Source organism: Adiantum capillus-veneris, chromosome 19 (genome assembly GCF_014529385.1).
Source record: "Adiantum capillus-veneris isolate H3 chromosome 19, ASM1452938v2, whole genome shotgun sequence".
Lineage (NCBI taxonomy): Eukaryota > Viridiplantae > Streptophyta > Polypodiopsida > Polypodiales > Pteridaceae > Adiantum > Adiantum capillus-veneris.
In genome coordinates, this window is record NC_140949.1 from 53997975 (window position 1) to 54014766 (window position 16792).

Genomic DNA, 16792 nt, shown 5'->3' on the forward strand with positions numbered 1-16792 from the left:
ATCATTATCTTTTCTCCATAGCTAAAAAAATCAACCAAACACTGAAGCCTTTGCCACTGGCATACCAGCAAAAAGCCAAAGACTGAATATTCCAGAAAGAAACAATAGAAGGCGAGAGGCTTGAGAGACGAAAGTTGGAAAACATGTCTAGAAATACAATTGCTCTAGAGGAAAAAAGACCAAATTATGGCAAAAAACAAAAATAAATCTTGCTACAAGAGTTTGTGCGATTCTTAGCCACCCAAAAGCAAAACTGCCCCTTTGACTTGATGATACCAACCCATCACACTTTAAGACGGAATCTCATTAAGATGCCTCCATTATTCCTCCCATACACTATAATCACAATGGACATGGGGCATGGAAACACCAAAGCAACATTGTAGCTCGAGCAGTGCTGACGATTTGCAAGAAATTTAAAATTATATGGAGCCAACAGCAAGAACAAAATCCTCTGCAAGCTGCCTTTTTGTCCAAAGACTACAATAACCAGTGTGCAGCCTTGAGGCTAGAAGGCTTCTTCAGAAGGAATAGGCAACTAATTCTAGTTGGATCTCACAAACAGCACCATGATATATTGAGCAGGATGTTGGAATCAAAAATGTTACTTCACATGGTATTCTAGCCCATCGCCAACATATTAATCCCGACAGCTCCTGAATTGAGACATTAGACCAATAATGTCTGTTGTTTACCACTTCAACCAGAAAAAAAGAAGCCATTGCATCATCTCATAGAGACCAACTTGACCGAACAATGATTGCAGGAGTGTAGGAAGACTTATTCGAAACATACAACAAACCCGGTTGCAGTGTGAAGCCTTTACCACAACTGAACTTTAAGAAAGCCTCTACATGTAGTTGGGACACATTATCCTCCCCTGAGTAGTCATTGTAACTGCTACTTGGCATGCGCCACATATCGTGTCGAGAGCCCCCGACACTCGCACCCCAATCAATGCCTGTCCCAGATGTCGTAGCTAGACTCATGGTCCATTGAAAGTTCCCTTTGTCTGGGTCTTGTAACAATTCTCCTCTCTCTACTTGAGCCCAACCACTGAGACTCATATTTTCGCCCACATCCACCGAGCTTGATATGGCGAGAGAGAGCAGCCCAGTTCCTTTGTTTTGGAAAGTAGCAGGGCCAGATTCAATATCTGGAGCCTCCCAATGAGGAAGTAGCTCTGACCCGGTGCTCACATCCATGTGAGTTGTAGAAAATTTAGAAAAGAATTTTGGTTCCTTGGCTTTGATCCTTGGAAATATGAAAGGTCCCATTTCACTCCAATGCGAAGCCATAGAGGATGGAAGCGGGGGTGTCGGCCAATATTGGTTAAGACCACAAAATGACAATATAAATCCCTCTGTGGGCTGCAATAGTAATTGGCACAATGTGCTATAACACAGGGGGTCCTCCTCGGTGACACTCTCCATTGCTGATACGTGGTTACCCCAGCCTGATAGATATTGGGCAAGAGAGAATGCAAACTTTGAACCACTCACAGTTGTGCCCAGCGCAGAGCCCTTGCAATGACTGAAGAGTGCGGGTCCTTGGCTTGAAAAAGAAGTTGGCCCCTGGTCCTGCACATACTAGGAACTTTTCAGCTCTTATTTCTGAATGCTTAGCAACCACATTTATGCATAGAGCCAGAAGTGCACGCTCAAACAGACCATCCAAATATGGATTTGTACACATACTACCTTCCCAATTGTACTAGCTTCCCTCAAGCTTCATTATATTGAGGGGTTGATGGATCCCTCTTCCAAATACTAGTAGCTATGTATCATGAGGGGTGGGAAGGGCGGCAAACCATTGGACAAAAGCCACACGCAGGCATCCCCCATGACCACCACAGTGTAACGCATGTTCAAACAGCAGAGGGACCTTCATGGGTGATTTACTTAACAAAGAATCACTTAGTTCAAGAACAAGAACACACCATGTAAACATAGGTGTCCTCTCTTCATGAGAAAGTGCTAGGGAAGCTACTCACAACCTCCTGGTTATAACACTCACGCCCTTACCATTTGGCTAACTCAATTGGACAACCGTCAACCGAGGTTGTCAAGGGAGAAAGAAACAACCATTAGTGCAGGCAAAGCAATGCTGAAATGAGGAAGATTTTGACATAAAATGATGTATGGTGGCAACAATGAAATTTATGCAAACAAGACAATCCAGAAGGGACATACCTGAAGGACATTGATGATCTCGGTTACATCTTGGCCTTGTGCCCCGAAGGGCAAAATTGACAAGGAAACATCATCATTTATATGTGCTACATAGTGCAACTTTCCAAGCCTCAGCGGTCCACCTAAAGCTCTTTCGCCACCCATGCTACTACTTTGTCCAGAGACGATTTGTGTAATAAGAACATCACTCTCCCTGAATGGAGTCTCAAAAGTAAACCTTACATCAAGCCCAGTTTGCATCCCTGCCAGCTCCAAAGAGTCCCTCGAGTGCTTGATGTTTTCTTCCTGTAATCCAACAAAAGCTGTTCCTGCCCTCACCTCTCCCTTGAGATGTGATCGAGCAGCTCCAAGTCGCTCTTGTTTCTGGTGGGGTTGAGCGACCTGCTCTAGCTTCTCAAGCTTCTCCCTTAGCTTGATCAGCTCGAAGAAAGCTTCTCGTTGCAAGCGCTTCAAGGTATCAATCTGCAATAATTAGATTGGGACCTCTAATCAGTGATTTTTAACGCTCCTACGCTGACAAACATTGCAAAAAATGATGAAATATACACGATTTAGCTTAAGGGAAATCACTCCTTCACTACCAAAGCACTCTTTGCCTATGAAAGTGCACCTGTGCACGCACGCACACACACTTGTATCCTTTGTGGGAGACAATGTACAAAAGCTCACATCAGATTGCTTCGGTCCAAGCGGTTTTCCTGCAGTCTCATGGTCCATTTTGGGAGCAGTAGTGGCACCGTCACTGGATGCTACTCTTGCTTCCTGCTTTTCCATCTGTTCTGCCTTTGAAGTGGACTCATGATTGGCAACCGCCTTGGCAAATGCAGGACGTCCACTGAGCTGCTCAAACAATCCCATTACTCCCTGCAGCAGACGGCCAGCAGCTGCAACGGAATAAAGGGCTATTTCATTGAAACCATTTCTCTGGATGGATCTTGGGTTCTCAAGAGGTGCATACAAATTCTTTTCCACTTGCTGAAGTGCCACTAATTCCATTTCACATGGGCCATCTATACTCGAAGCTTTGTTTAAATGGCGTCCTTCACCTCGATACTCATCATCTTGATTATTCAATGCCGTATCTCCATATCCAGCATCTGCATAAACTAGAGGCCTAACAGTTAGCTCTTCTTTGCACCCTAAAAATTTCCATCCAATGTGTTCTGACACTAAGCTCATTTTCATTTTCCTGGTCATCAATGCCACAATCACACATCTCTGCAATTATGAGGCTGTGCATAAGCCGGCCGTGTCATTCCGACCCATTGGCAGATTAGGAAGCACAAGGTTCTATACACCAACTTGTGTTCGAAAAGCTTACCTTCATCCATACCTTGAAACAATGCCTGCATCCCCAAGAGGAGAAGCCCGCTGCTACGATGCCCAGAATTGTCGCCACCCCTGTCATTCTGATTGTTGTATCCACCTCCGTCTCCATTCGAGCCAGACCCATTCCAAGAGTTGTTGCCGCCTCCAGTAAAGCATAGCTGAGGGTCCGAATCGAACACTGCCTTGGCACAGGGATTACCAGGAAATACATTGCTATCAGACAGTTTCTGAAAAACCCTTCTGATTGCTGAAGCAAACCCTCCCAATTTCAAAATTTCCATTACAGGGCTCCTGCTATTCCAAGGAGGACCACCGTAGCCATTGATACATGCAGACGAGCCAGTCGCCTGATGGCTAATGGACATGAGCTCTATCGAAGACGCTATGAAGACATTAATAACAAGTGCGAAATTCACGGGGCCTGCCAATTAAAGGTGAGGAAAAAACAACTGCTTAGCATACCGAAAGCAAATGAGTTTCGCTTACAAAGCCCTTAACAATTGCAGCAACTGATGCATTGGAACCAAGTTTAGCCAAGGCTCCTTAGAATAATAAGATAGAACTAGTTCATCACAACCAAGTAGAGTGTGCAATTTTACATTTTCCAGTAACCTCAGACATAGCTTTCAAACTTCAAACACTTAGAAAGCCTCTCAAATACCTTCCGACTAAATATCATGGGGTAGAGACTAAAATTTTGCAGCACAAGTTGAAAACTTTTGCAGACACCCTTTCAAGAGGACAGGTAAATCATGGAAAATGTGAACTGGTGGAAGGTGAAATATCAAAAGTGCTTGCCACATTCATTGAAACCCTTGGAATTGTTGACACTCTATTCTCGTGAAGGATCCTTTGAAAGGTTAGACTACAACGAGCATGGTGGAGACGGGGCAAGGGGACCTCGGGGGTAACTATTTTGAGTTACCCCCCTCCCTTCAGTAAACCCCCCCACCCCCCTGTGTGGGGGGCACCTAATTGGACAGGGCAATGTGGATATGCAGGTCTTTTGGCGGAGGAGAGCGATTGCTCATCTTTCCATTTCAATTTTCATCCCTCAGGTTGCCCGCTGTATGGTAGGTCAGGAAAATCGTTCATCTGCTTCTTAGCAAATCCTCTTGTGCCATGTTGGTTGCAAGTCCCTACCCTTTAGCCATTTCCACACAGTTTGAACGCCCCTCAGGCCGCATGTTGTATGGTAGGTCTGGAAAATTGTTCATCTACTTTTTACCAAATCCTCTTGTGCCACGTTGGTTGCATGTCCCTACCCTTTAGCCATTTCCACGCAGTCTAAACACCCTCTAAGGCAGTTTGCGTATAGTTTCCTCTTATGACCTTTTGTCTTCAAACTTTCTCTATCATGCTTTTGATGACCTCACTTCATTTTCCGATCACATCCCCTCCTTGTAGCAACCCTCCCCTTTGGCTACAGTGGCGCGTGAACACATCAACAGGGTTGTAGATGCATGAGAAGTTTAGCACTTCTATGAATGGGCGTCCTCTTTCTCTCCAAAAGTACAATGGGTGCAATACCCCTTACATTGATGGACCTTCTACTACTACAATGCTCCATGTTCTAAGTACCTGCAAGTAGAACTGGCTTCTACGTCGAGGAAGTCGAATTGGGCAAGCAAAGGAAAGAAGAAGGGACAATACTGAGTTGCAGAAGGCAATGGATCATGTCCATCCAACACCTGCTACAGTGTATCCTCGACTTAATATGAGCAGCCCTACTACAGTTGTAGCTCATCATGATATGCATCATGAGCCAAAAATTGTAGTTGCGATAAATAGAAGTTGGTCCCTGGACCAAGGCTACATGCAACGGGCCACCTTTCTCACTCACATTGTTTACTTTGACACAAAGCAAGCCAAGGATGAGTTGTAGATATGAGAGAAGATTTAACTTGAACTTTGTCTGGCTTCAGAAGGGCTGAGAGTCTGATCGAGAATATGCACAAGATAGTAGTGGCCATGGATAGGCAATGGTTAAATATCAGCAATCTCTTTATCTTCTTTCAACACAACAAAGGCATTCCATATAGGAGTATTCTCACACTTACGAGTTTGTACTATTGCTAGATGTGCGTTCTCAAACTAGTCAAATACCTTAGTACTTATACATTTTTTATCATATAGGAAGATGCTCAAAGCTCCTTGTGGGACCTCTCTCTCTCTCTCTCTCTCTCTCTCTCTCTCTCTCTCACACACACACACACACACACACACACACACACAGCTGTTCAAAAAGCAATAGGAGGTAGCCAAGCAAGAGTCGCTAATTTGTCTCTAAGTGTTAGTGTGTCGGCTATGGATCTCAAGGGTCGTGCCATGCTAGGTTGCTTGGTGGCCGTAGCTATGGTAGTTTGTGGCGCCAACTTTTTTTTGGCGAGAAATCTGTATGCTCGATATTAGCGGGAACCAAACCTTGTACTAATGGATGACAACATCTACGCAAACATGAAAGCTGTAGTAAATCACATAGCACCCTCTTTGAAAAAACCTTCACATCAAGGAAGGTGATGAATCATTGATGATAGGCCCCTCTAATGGCACTGTCCAAAAGTCTCAATTATACTTCTTCAAGAATCAAAAAATAAATCTTTTTAGAATTGCACGCACCTTTGATTGATGTTCTCTTATTGATTTACAAATTAAACCCTTCACGCTTAACCCTAGAACCGTTTCCTTCTTCACAAATAGAGAATAACATTGGACTCTAATAGAGAAGTAACTAAATTTAAGCTTGTACTTAGTTAATATGATAGGTATTGCCTAATTAATCAGTTTATTGATGATAAATATATTCAAGCGTGGCGGAAAATAACGTTGACACAACATAAAGAGCTAGTTTTCATGAGGCCAAGACCCCTCAAAAAGACTTTCCATTATGGATAGAGAAATCACAACTGTGCGCAATTTAAAAAAACCCACAAATCTTTTGATCTCTTGGGTAATTATCGCGCTTTGTGAAGACTTAGAACTTCACAAAATGAGGAATTAGAAGGTCTATTTTGCCAAACCTACTTTGAAATACATAATACCTACCATGGAGATTTGTGTGTGTGTGTGTGTGTGTGTGTGAGAGAGAGAGAGAGAGAGAGAGAAAGAGAGAGAAGAATGAGTCTTTTGTGAGGGAGAAGCCTTGCAATGCAGGCTATAATTAGTCCCCTCTGCAGTAGTAATTTGCATTTGTCACCCTCTCCGCTCCACTATTTGAAAAGTGTTCAACACAAAAGTTGTAGATTTTTAAAGATGGGCTCTCTATCGTGAGATATTCTGAAAATATTTCACTAGGTCTCCTTTTGGGATTTTAGACACTTTTGGACCTTTTCTTTACTTCTTTACCCACTACTTTCCTCTTGAGGAGTATCCACCACTTCTCCTTAAGAGGTGTGTGAATATAGTTAGGGGTCCTCAAGCAATGTTCAAGCTATCTCACATCTCCCTTTTAGCTGGCAATCTTGCACACTTTCAAACATGTTAAAAACCCAATTTTTATTCACTTTAGTCCCATAAAATCACATTTGATTTCAGAAAGAATTCTATTGGCACTTCTAAAGGTTGCATCATCATTTTGGTATCTTAAGGTACTGAGATGCTTATTAGCTCAATTGCATTGGCACTTCTAAAACTTGTTTCATACTTTTGGTACCCTAAGGCCTCCGAGATGCACCTTAAAACCATCTTTGTGATTTTGGTCCTTCCACTCTTTTTAATTTCTTTCTTTAGAATGGCTAGTTTTAGAGAGATAAAGTCATCTAAGTGGACCAAAATTAAATTTGGTGATAGTGTGTGCATGTTGGGTACGGAGGGTGTGCATGTGGGAGCAGTGGGGAGACGGAGAGATGAAGGGACCAACAAGATAGGAGTAGGTTAGCCTCCTTGGAAGTGGGGGGTTAGAATCCCCATACATACAACTCATTCCTTTTCATGGAAGCATGTGAAAAGGGAGTGTGTGACAAGAAAAAATACCTCCAGATGTATGAAGGAGAGGATCCGGGAGCATAGTAGAAGAGAAAGATGAATACACACACACACTCACACACACATACCACCATAGTCACACACACAGGTTGGAGGGGGAGAGCCAACACACACTTTGTGCCCCCTTTCTTTCTTCTCTATCTTATGAACTTAGGCACAATATACACTCTACTTTGTGTTAGTGGCTCACACAAGTGTATAGATGTACACTTAGGGTTATTAGTAGTCATTGATGGGCACTTGGCCACATGGCCATCAAACCTAACATTCTCCCACTTGATGACCAATGTGGGAGACCACAAGAATGGAAGAGAACCACTCTTCACCCACTAATGCCCATCAACTCACGAAAGTGCTGAAACTGATGGCTGGAGAGACTTTTAGTGAGTGCATCCGCTGTGTTCTCTGATGTAGGAATCTTCACTAAAGCAAGGCTCTTGTTTGCCAGACTTTTCAGCTTGGTTTTCCATTCAACAATGTCCTTCTTGGAAAATTCACCAGCAAAAATAAGCATGTCATCTACATAAACGATAAGCATAATAAGATGTCCATTGGGTTGTCTTTTCACGTACAAACATGGATCCTCATTATTGCGCTTATAGCCTAGGGAATGCATAAATGCATCAAAATTTTCATACCATTGTCTAGATAATTGCTTCAAGCCATAGAGACTTTTCAGAAGCTTACAGACCAAATGTTCCTTGCCCTTTAGCACAAACCCTTCAGGTTACTGCATATAAATCTCTTCCTCGAGATCACCATGGAAGAAAGTTGTAATGACATCCATTTGATCAAGCTCCATATCTTCAGTGGCAACCAAAGCAAGCAACAATTTCAGTGTGGTCATCTTGACCACTGGAGAAAAGATTTCATGGAAATTGACACCATATTCTTGCTTGAAACCTTTGGCCACTAAAAGAGCTTTGTAATTGTCAATCTTCTTCTTGTAAACCCATTTACAAGGCAATTCTCTCCTACCTTTTGGCAATGGAACAAGTTCCCATGTTTTGCTCTTTGAAATATTGGACACCTCCCTCTTCATAGCATGTTCTCACTAAACCTTATCATTGGCTAGCATAGCCTCTTTGTAACAAGAAGGCTCACCACTATATGTCAGCAAAAAGAAATCCACGCCTGGAACAAAACATTTGAGATCTCCGTGGCTGATTAGAACTCGTACTAGCCTGTGTAGTAAGTGGTCCGGGAGCTATCTAGACAGAAGGTGATACATCGAAAAACGTCACTTTCCCGAATTCAACCTCTTTCACTGGTTGTCTATGCATCTTAGTCTCATTAAAGACAACATCACTGCTACGGATCACTGATCAACTATCTGGATCCCATAAATGATAGCCAAATTGATCATCTACACCATAGCCAATAAAGATGCATTTCCTAGACATAGGATCTAGCTTAGCACGCAACTCCTTGGGTACATGTGCATAAGCTTCAGAGCCAAATGTGCGGAGTTTTTCATAAGACAATTTATGTCCTGACCAAAACTCCAAAGGTACACAAAACTATAATGAAGCATGTGGTGATCTATTGATAAAGTACACGGTTGTGTATAATGCTTCAACCCAAAATGCTTGCGGTAAATTAGCATGTGATAGAATAGACATAATCTGCTCTTGGATTGTCCTATTCATTCATTTTGCAACACCATTTTGTGCAGGGGTATAAGGAGCTATAACCTCATGCTCAATTCCCCTACTTGAACAGAAGTCTGTAAACTCTTTGGAGACATATTCTCCACCATTATCTGAGCACAAATCTTTCAAATTATGTTCAGACTGAGTTTCAACACTAGATAAGAACTTCTTGAAGCAAGAAAAGGTCTCATCTTAAACCTAAAGTGTGGGGTAGATCCAAACATGTCGTGTTGCATCGTCAATGAATGTAACATAATAGGACGCACCACCATGGGATTTAGAAGGCATAGGCCCACATGAATCATTGTGCACAAACTCTAAGGGTTTTCTTTCTTTGTCAAAAGAATGTGTACGATGTGTCCATGTTTGCTTTCCATATTGACACTGCTCACAAAAGGGAAAATAAAAAAATGACAAAGAAGGTAAGTAGCCCAAACAAGAGAGTGTCTCCATTCCCTTCTTTGACATATGTCCTAACCGGCTATGCCACAAAGCAACGGTTGGCAGCTCACTTACAGAAAGAACACTATTTTTATCAGATACATAAAGAGGATAAAGTGAACCAAATTTAGAACCATGGGCTATAATAATATGACCCTTTGCAACACGCCAAAACTGCTGATGAAAAGTGACTTTGAAACCCAAGTCATCAAGACGTCCAACCGAAATCAGATTGTGTGTCAAGGCTAGAACATGAGGCACATTATGGATGATAAACTTCATTCCATTTGCCATGACCATGGCAGTATCACCTATGCCAACAATGTTACAAGAGTAACTGTCACCAAGTGTAACAGAGCGAATGGTTTCCTCATATGTAGTAAACCAATGCCTATGAGGTGTGACATGTAACGAAGCACCCGAATCAAGAATCCATTATGGGATACTTGACCACTAACAAGGAGTTCAGCTCACATAGAACTCTGCAAATATAGAGTTTCATGTGCATCATAAAAGATATCATTATTTTCAGTCCACATATTAATGTCTTGGGCATCACTGTCATCCTGAACTATGTTCAGTTCTTCAATCTCAACCAAAATCTTTGGTTTCTCCTGTTTATCATCAGGATCTTTGCCTTTACCTTTGCCCTTCTCTTTTCCACGCTTCCAAGCATAACAATCCTTCTTTATGTGACCAAACTTATCATAGTAATGGCATTGAACATTGCGACGACCACAAGACTTTGATCTACCCTTTGATACATCTCTATTGTCCTCTTTCTTGGACTCATGTTGCGAAGAATGGCCCTTACGTTGCTTATCATCCCTTGCACATAATGAGCTTCACCATAATGCGAGCTAGTCATGGTCTTCCGACGCATCTCCTTTGACAAAAGTGCACTAGTAACATCATCGTATTTTAGTGTACCATTAGGAGTAGAGTTACTACTAGCTGTGAAAAAGATATCCCAAGAGGGTGACAGCGAACAAATCAAAAAGATTGCTTTCATCTCATCATCAATGGTCATGCACTCTGCACGAATCTGGGCAAAAAGAGAATCAAAATCATTGATATGGATGGCAACGCTAGCTACTCCTTCATACGAAGGTTGAAAAGTTTTTGCATCATGAAAACTTTATTGCTATCTGTATCCTTTTCGTAAGTGTCGCATAATTTCTACCATAAAGCATGAGCAATCTTGCATTATAACATTGAAAAGTACACCAACTTACCAAGGTGCAATCTAATCGTAGACCTGCATAGCTCATCAAGCTCCTCCCGCTGAAATATCTAGAGTTCTAACCGCATAGGCAATAGGCAACGTTTTCTTCTTTTGGACAAGCACATCATGCATTTGGTTCTTCCAAAGCTGAAAATTAGTGCCATCAAACTTCTTTATGTAGACATGGTGACAAAACTACCAAAAGATTCTGGGAAAATTTCGGCAGAGTCTCTTTTGTATTTGGGACTATTTCAACCAAAATACGAGACAAAATGACCAAGTATGTCACTTACAAAGCATAAAAGAGGGCAATGCCTTTCAAAAGCACGTTGTATAGAGATCAACTGAGGCGCATAAACTGTCAAGTGCTAACTCGGTGTCAAAAGCACCTATACCACTCTATACATGTCCTGACTCCTATGGCGAGGCCTCGTAAGGGATGCTCCAGCTACTTGTATCACCAAAGGTATCTCCACATTTGAGAATACCCCATCTCAATGAAAACCTCACACTATTGGCCCTCAAGAACGTAGGTTATGCAACAAAATGTATAGCAAAGTCTCAGAAATGACTATCATCCGGACCAAGTCGCAAAAATGGACTGGACTGTCATACTAGCCAAAAGATGGCTCCACAAAAGCGTACAATGGTAGTATCCACAAAGACGTACAAGTCTATCACGACCCTCAAACAGGCACCAAAAGAATGTGCATGCAAAGAAATATCCCTATGAGGAGTCAAACTGCTCTCAAAAGAGCTCAAACACTATCAAAAGTGCCAACATATGCATGTATGCATAAAAAATTACTCCCACTGGAACCAGAATATTGCAAGCACTAAAACCTGTAGCCTGTGAGTCGATGTCGTTGTCGTAGCCGAAGCCGAAATCGAGATCGAGAAGCACAGAGGAAGCTACCCAAGCCGCTGTATGTACCTTTACCTGTACCTATAGTCAAAGAAGACAATGCTATCAAACTCCCACTCTATGTGTGTGTATGAGGCCACTCCAAAAGAGGCTACACACTCCCGAATGAGACGTGGGCTCTCGTAGATGGAAGAGACTGCAACAATGGTACCTGCAATGGCTATGGAAGCTTTGCAGCACAAACTACCAAAAGAGAGCTGAAAAATGCAGGTCCTAAAACGTAGCTCAAATGAGGTTTTTGATGGCATGAATGGCTCTGAAAGGGGGATAAAATTGTAGGACACCTATTGGAAACACTCTCGAAATGCTGAATTTGTCGATGTTGAAGTCGGACTTGAAAGTGTGCGCGCACGCGGAAGCAATTTTGGGAATGAAACAGCTCTAATAACAGATGAAGGAGAGGAGCTGGGAACAGTGGAAGAGGAAGATGAATACACACACACACACACACTCACACACACACCACCATAGCCACACACATAGGTTGTAGGGGGAGAGCCGACACACACTGTGCGCCCCCTTTCTTTCTTCTCTATCTTATGCACTTAGGCGCACTACACACTCTACTTTGTGTTAGTGGCTCACACAAGTATATAGTTGTACACTTAGGGTTAGTAGCAATTAGTGATGGGTGGTTGGCCACATGGCCATTATATCTAACATTGTATCCAATAAGTCATACAAAATTATCTAGAGCATGGGTGATGCCATTACATTAGAGAGAGTCCCCATGTTCTGCTTTACATTTCTAAGGTTGTGTGTGTAACCCTCCATCCAAACCCACACTAGGAAGTGATAGGGTCTTCCATTGATAGGGCACTAGGCCCCTATTGGGGACCTAGTTCCCACCATTTATAGGGCTAGGACTTCTCTAGCTTTTATACATTTGTTATGCATACCATAGTCTTGCATGTAGCTTTTTATAAGTCTCCAAAGCCTAAGGCATTCAAAACCACTTTTACAAAAATGATTGGCCAATGTTTTGAGGTTTGGCTGGCCTCAATAGGTGAATGATTGGCAAACCATTTAGATTTGACTTGGAATAGTATTACATTTTGTATCTATGTTGTAGGGAAGCTACTATATCTATGTATAGACCTCTTTATTTAAAAAAATCAAAGAAAATAGAAAAATGCTCTAAAAAAGTAAAGTGAAAATCCAATAATTAAGAAAATCACTTGAAAAACACATCTTTATTGTTTTTTGTTGGATTTTTCTATTTTTAAGCCTCCTTATCAACAAAAATGATGAAAAATACCAAAAAAGGACTATTTTTTATGATTTTCTGATAGTATATACACTATTTACACTTATTGAAAAGCTATTATCAGTGAATTTTCCCTTGTTGATGAATTATAAGGGCATTATCAGGTAATTTTGTAAGAAATCACACATTAACATGGAACTTTTTCCTCCCTCTTCAAACATTGCCCTTAATTACTTAGTACTTAGTGCCCTTCCCTTCCACCCCTCCTAGATGGCGTTCTCCGGGATGACTGCGTGCATGGGTTGAACACTTGTGTCTATGCATAGCCGTGATTGGCTCTACCATGATATGAAGATCAATGCAATTCAACTCAATATGCTGTGCAAGAGCTGGGTCTTGAGTAAATAACTCAAGGGTTTCCGATGTCGAGGTTTGCTGCTGATGTCTTCCAAAGAGCAAATCTTGTAGCCTTTATGCTCTCTGTTTGATAGTACCATCAGGGTGTTTAAGCATGCTGATTCCTTGAGATGTTGGTAGCACAGACGGTTGTCGAGCTTTTTCTTGCCATTGATAGGTCGGTCTGCTTGGTGCATGGTGTTTTAGAGTCTGTTGAGATTTAACTCGCCACCGTTTGTTTGGTGTCGTGGTGTGTGGAGAAGATAAGTGCTCCTTTTTCTCCTAAACCTTTTTCATGTTAGGTTCCTTGTTCATAGATGCTTGATATTGTGCTCGAATCCTTGGAACCGTCTTTTGTTTCTTTGGTGAAGTTTTAGGCACCCAGATCTGATTTGGTTTATCCACAAGTTGTGCTTTTGGTACCCAAATTTGCCTGACTCCTTGCATGCTACTTGTAGCATTTTTTTGTCGAGGGGATGGAGAAGATTTTCTTTGTGGATTGGTCTTCTGATTGCATCTTTTCCATTCCTCTTTGCTTGGTGCAATAGGAACAATAGTTTCCCTTCTTTAAGTGATAGATTTAGCTGATTCATATCCCAATCTGGTACTGCTTTGTATGTATGCATCCAAGGAATGCCAAGAATCATCGTCTCATTCATGTGCTCATCTGGAAAGGATACAAATTGATGCGGACATGAACATCCATGTACTACCACGTTCAAGTTGACTACTCTCAATGATGGAGTTGGATTCTTGTTGCATCCTTTGATTGTCGTTATTCCTGCGGTCAATGCTTGACTTGTTGCCTTCCTGTATGTGGAATAACTCACTGCATTTACTCTAGCTCCTGTGTCTACCAAAGCATTGGTGCTATGATTGTTGAGCAGTACTTTGATGCGCAGATCCATTCCATCTAACCAGTCATCATCTGTTGAAATTGTGTCTTTAGGTAATTCCCATTGTTGATCATTTAGTTCCAAAGTGTTGATGGGAATCGGTATCTGTTGATTCTTGAGAGAAACTTTACGCTTGAGCACCCGAAGTCTAGCTTCCTCTTTGGCTTCATCAATAACCTTCTGTCGCTTCATCTTCCTTTGTTTGGCTGCATGCATTCTCTCTAGCAATTCATTGGTTAGTGGCAAATTGTATTTCTTTAAACGACATCCACTAATCCAATTAGCCATTGGGTCACCATCTAGGGTGGACAATTTTACTACTCCACTTGGAGATACATCTTCAATGATAAATGGTCCATTTCCCTTTTTCTTAAACTTGGGAATGTGTTGCTGAAGAGAAAAGACTAAAACTAAGTCCCCTTTTTTGAAGATTTTTGTGATTAACTAGGAATCAAAAAACTATTTGTTTTCGCTTTTGTGCATAGATATGAGTTACAGCAGTTAGCCTTTGCTCGTCTAGCTTTTCCAAATCTTCAAGTCTTTTTGACAATTCATGTCTAGTCCACTCAAGAGTCTGTGCTACCCTTAATGTCTGCAATAGAAATTCTATTGGCAGTATGGCATCAAGACCATAAACAAGGTTAAAGGGTGTGGCGTTGAAAGCTGTTTTGAATGAAACTCGATAAGCCCATAGAGTAGCATGGAGATTCATTTCCCAGTTTGTCCTTCTTGAACTAACCACTTTGGTCAATACTGAGCTAAGAATTTTATTCGTATGCTCAGCTTGTCCGTTTGCTTGTGGATGATAGGGAGCTGATTTGTTATGGATAACCATAAACTCATTAAGCAAATACTCTATTACCTCGTTGAGGAAATGAGTTTCCCGATCACTAACAATCTCTATTGGCAGTCCATACCTTGTGAATACATACTCATAGAATGTAGCAATGGTTCTGGAATCATTCTTTTGGGTCGCTTTAGCCTCTGCCCATTTGGCCAAATAGTCCGTAGCTACAACGATATGTTGAGCTTGGGTTCTGTAAGCAGGTGGCTGTATCGGTCCAACAAAATCTATACCCCATTTTGCAAAGGCTCTAGCCCCCATCATTGGTCTTAAGGGCATGCTGTCTACTCGTGTTAGCATTTTTGCTCGTTGACAAGCATCACACCTTCGAACATATTCTTTGGCATCTGCAAAAAGTGTTGGCCACCATATGCCTGCCATCAAGATTGCTTTTGTGGTGGTCTCACTAGAAAAGTGACCTCCAGCTAATCTAGCATGTGCTTGTTCTATAATCAGAATATACTTGTTTTCATTTGCACAAAGACGCAAATGTTGATCTTTACCTCTCCGATACAATTGGTTCCCAATAAGAGCATAGTCTCTTGCTTCAGTTTCAATTGCTCTTTGACGGCGCTTACTCATATCCTCAGGAAACGTTCTACTCGATAAGTAAGTAACCAGATAGTTCCTCCACTTGGGAACATGTGACATTTGAAACAATGTTACATGAGGAATGGGTGGTTGTTTTTGACACTGAGGGAAATATTTTACAAAAGATCTAACATATTTTCTCATAGTCGGCCAAAATACTCCAAGTCTTAAGATTGGTTGCATAGTTTGGTCTTCCGCAAAGTGAAGTCCTACTATGGTAACATGTTCTTAACCTAAGTATTGATCCTTTTCTTCAGGGTTAATGCATAAAAGCAATATCCCGTCTTGATTTCTCTTATATAGCCTTCCAACTAGTAATTGATACAGAGCCGATTGCTCAATTAAATCAATTGTGATAGGAAGTGGTGAATCCACTTGAGCTATTGTCATCAATGACACAATTTTTTCCGACCATCTAGGTATCATTTCCACGGAGAACAAATAGGCATTTGGTAGATCATCATCTACCCCTTTAGGTGATTCTCCTAAAACAATCCTAGACAAATGATCTGCTTGTTGATGCATAGTGCCTTTTTTTACAACCACAGTGAAATCAAATTCGAGAAGAATGATGAACCATCTCACTATTCTCCATGTGCTGCATGGTTTATTGACCAAATATAATAAGGCTTGGTGGTCCACAAAGAACACAAACTTGTTGGTCAATAGGTAATGTCTATACTTTTTAACGTCATAGATCATTCCTAGTCCTTCTCTTTCAGTGGTGGTGTAATTCTTTTCTGCCATGTTCAATTGTCGACTAGCATACGAAATAGGAAAGTCGATTTTTCCATCTCCTGGTTGGGCTAGAATACAACCAATACCAAAGTTTGAAGCATCTACATGTACGTGGAATACCCAATCGGGTGCTTTCAATATTGGAGCTGAGGTGAGAGCTTGCTTAAGCTTCACATGCCTCGGTCCATTCAAAGTGCGTATCAAGCTATACATGGGTTTTGCAATTATAGCGTACATGTAGATGAATAAACGTCGGTAATATCCACAATTCCCATGAAGGCTTGTACCCCCTTGACTATTCTTGGTCTCGGCAAATCAGCAATGACATGAATATTTTCAATATCGGTAGCTATGCCATTTTTAGACACTATA

The 16792-nt window shown here is 41.5% G+C and overlaps 1 protein-coding gene across 3 annotated transcripts; it reads right to left on the reverse strand.

Annotated features, from left to right (window-relative positions):
- Positions 1 to 283: 283 nt before the first annotated feature.
- On the reverse strand, positions 284 to 4032 carry LOC147434039 (GDSL esterase/lipase). Of its 3 annotated transcripts, none has more exons than XM_086490651.1 (4): positions 3526 to 4032; positions 2862 to 3298; positions 2193 to 2654; positions 284 to 1580 (listed from the first exon to the last, which is right to left on the reverse strand). In XM_086490651.1, the coding sequence occupies exons 1-4, from the start codon at positions 3884 to 3886 to the stop codon at positions 732 to 734; spliced, it is 2109 nt and encodes a 702-aa protein (XP_086346777.1). In that variant the 5' UTR covers positions 3887 to 4032; the 3' UTR covers positions 284 to 731. The 3 variants fall into 3 exon arrangements, with proteins under 3 accessions (XP_086346777.1, XP_086346778.1, XP_086346776.1); XM_086490652.1 differs by having other exon boundaries at positions 2862 to 3289; positions 3526 to 4031; XM_086490650.1 differs by having other exon boundaries at positions 2862 to 3289; positions 3514 to 4029.
- Positions 4033 to 16792: the final 12760 nt, after the last annotated feature.

Excerpts from the sequence above, each read along its gene's own strand:
- LOC147434039 (XM_086490650.1), bottom strand. The coding sequence starts at position 3,886 with ATGTCCATTAGCCATCAGGCGACTGGCTCGTCTGCATGTATCAATGGC. Across the intron at positions 3,290-3,513 it reads GTTTCAAGGTATGGATGAAG|ATGCTGGATATGGAGATACG; the intron begins GTAAGCTTTTCG and ends TAGTTTATGCAG. Across the intron at positions 2,655-2,861 it reads TTGGACCGAAGCAATCTGAT|ATTGATACCTTGAAGCGCTT; the intron begins GTGAGCTTTTGT and ends TAATTATTGCAG.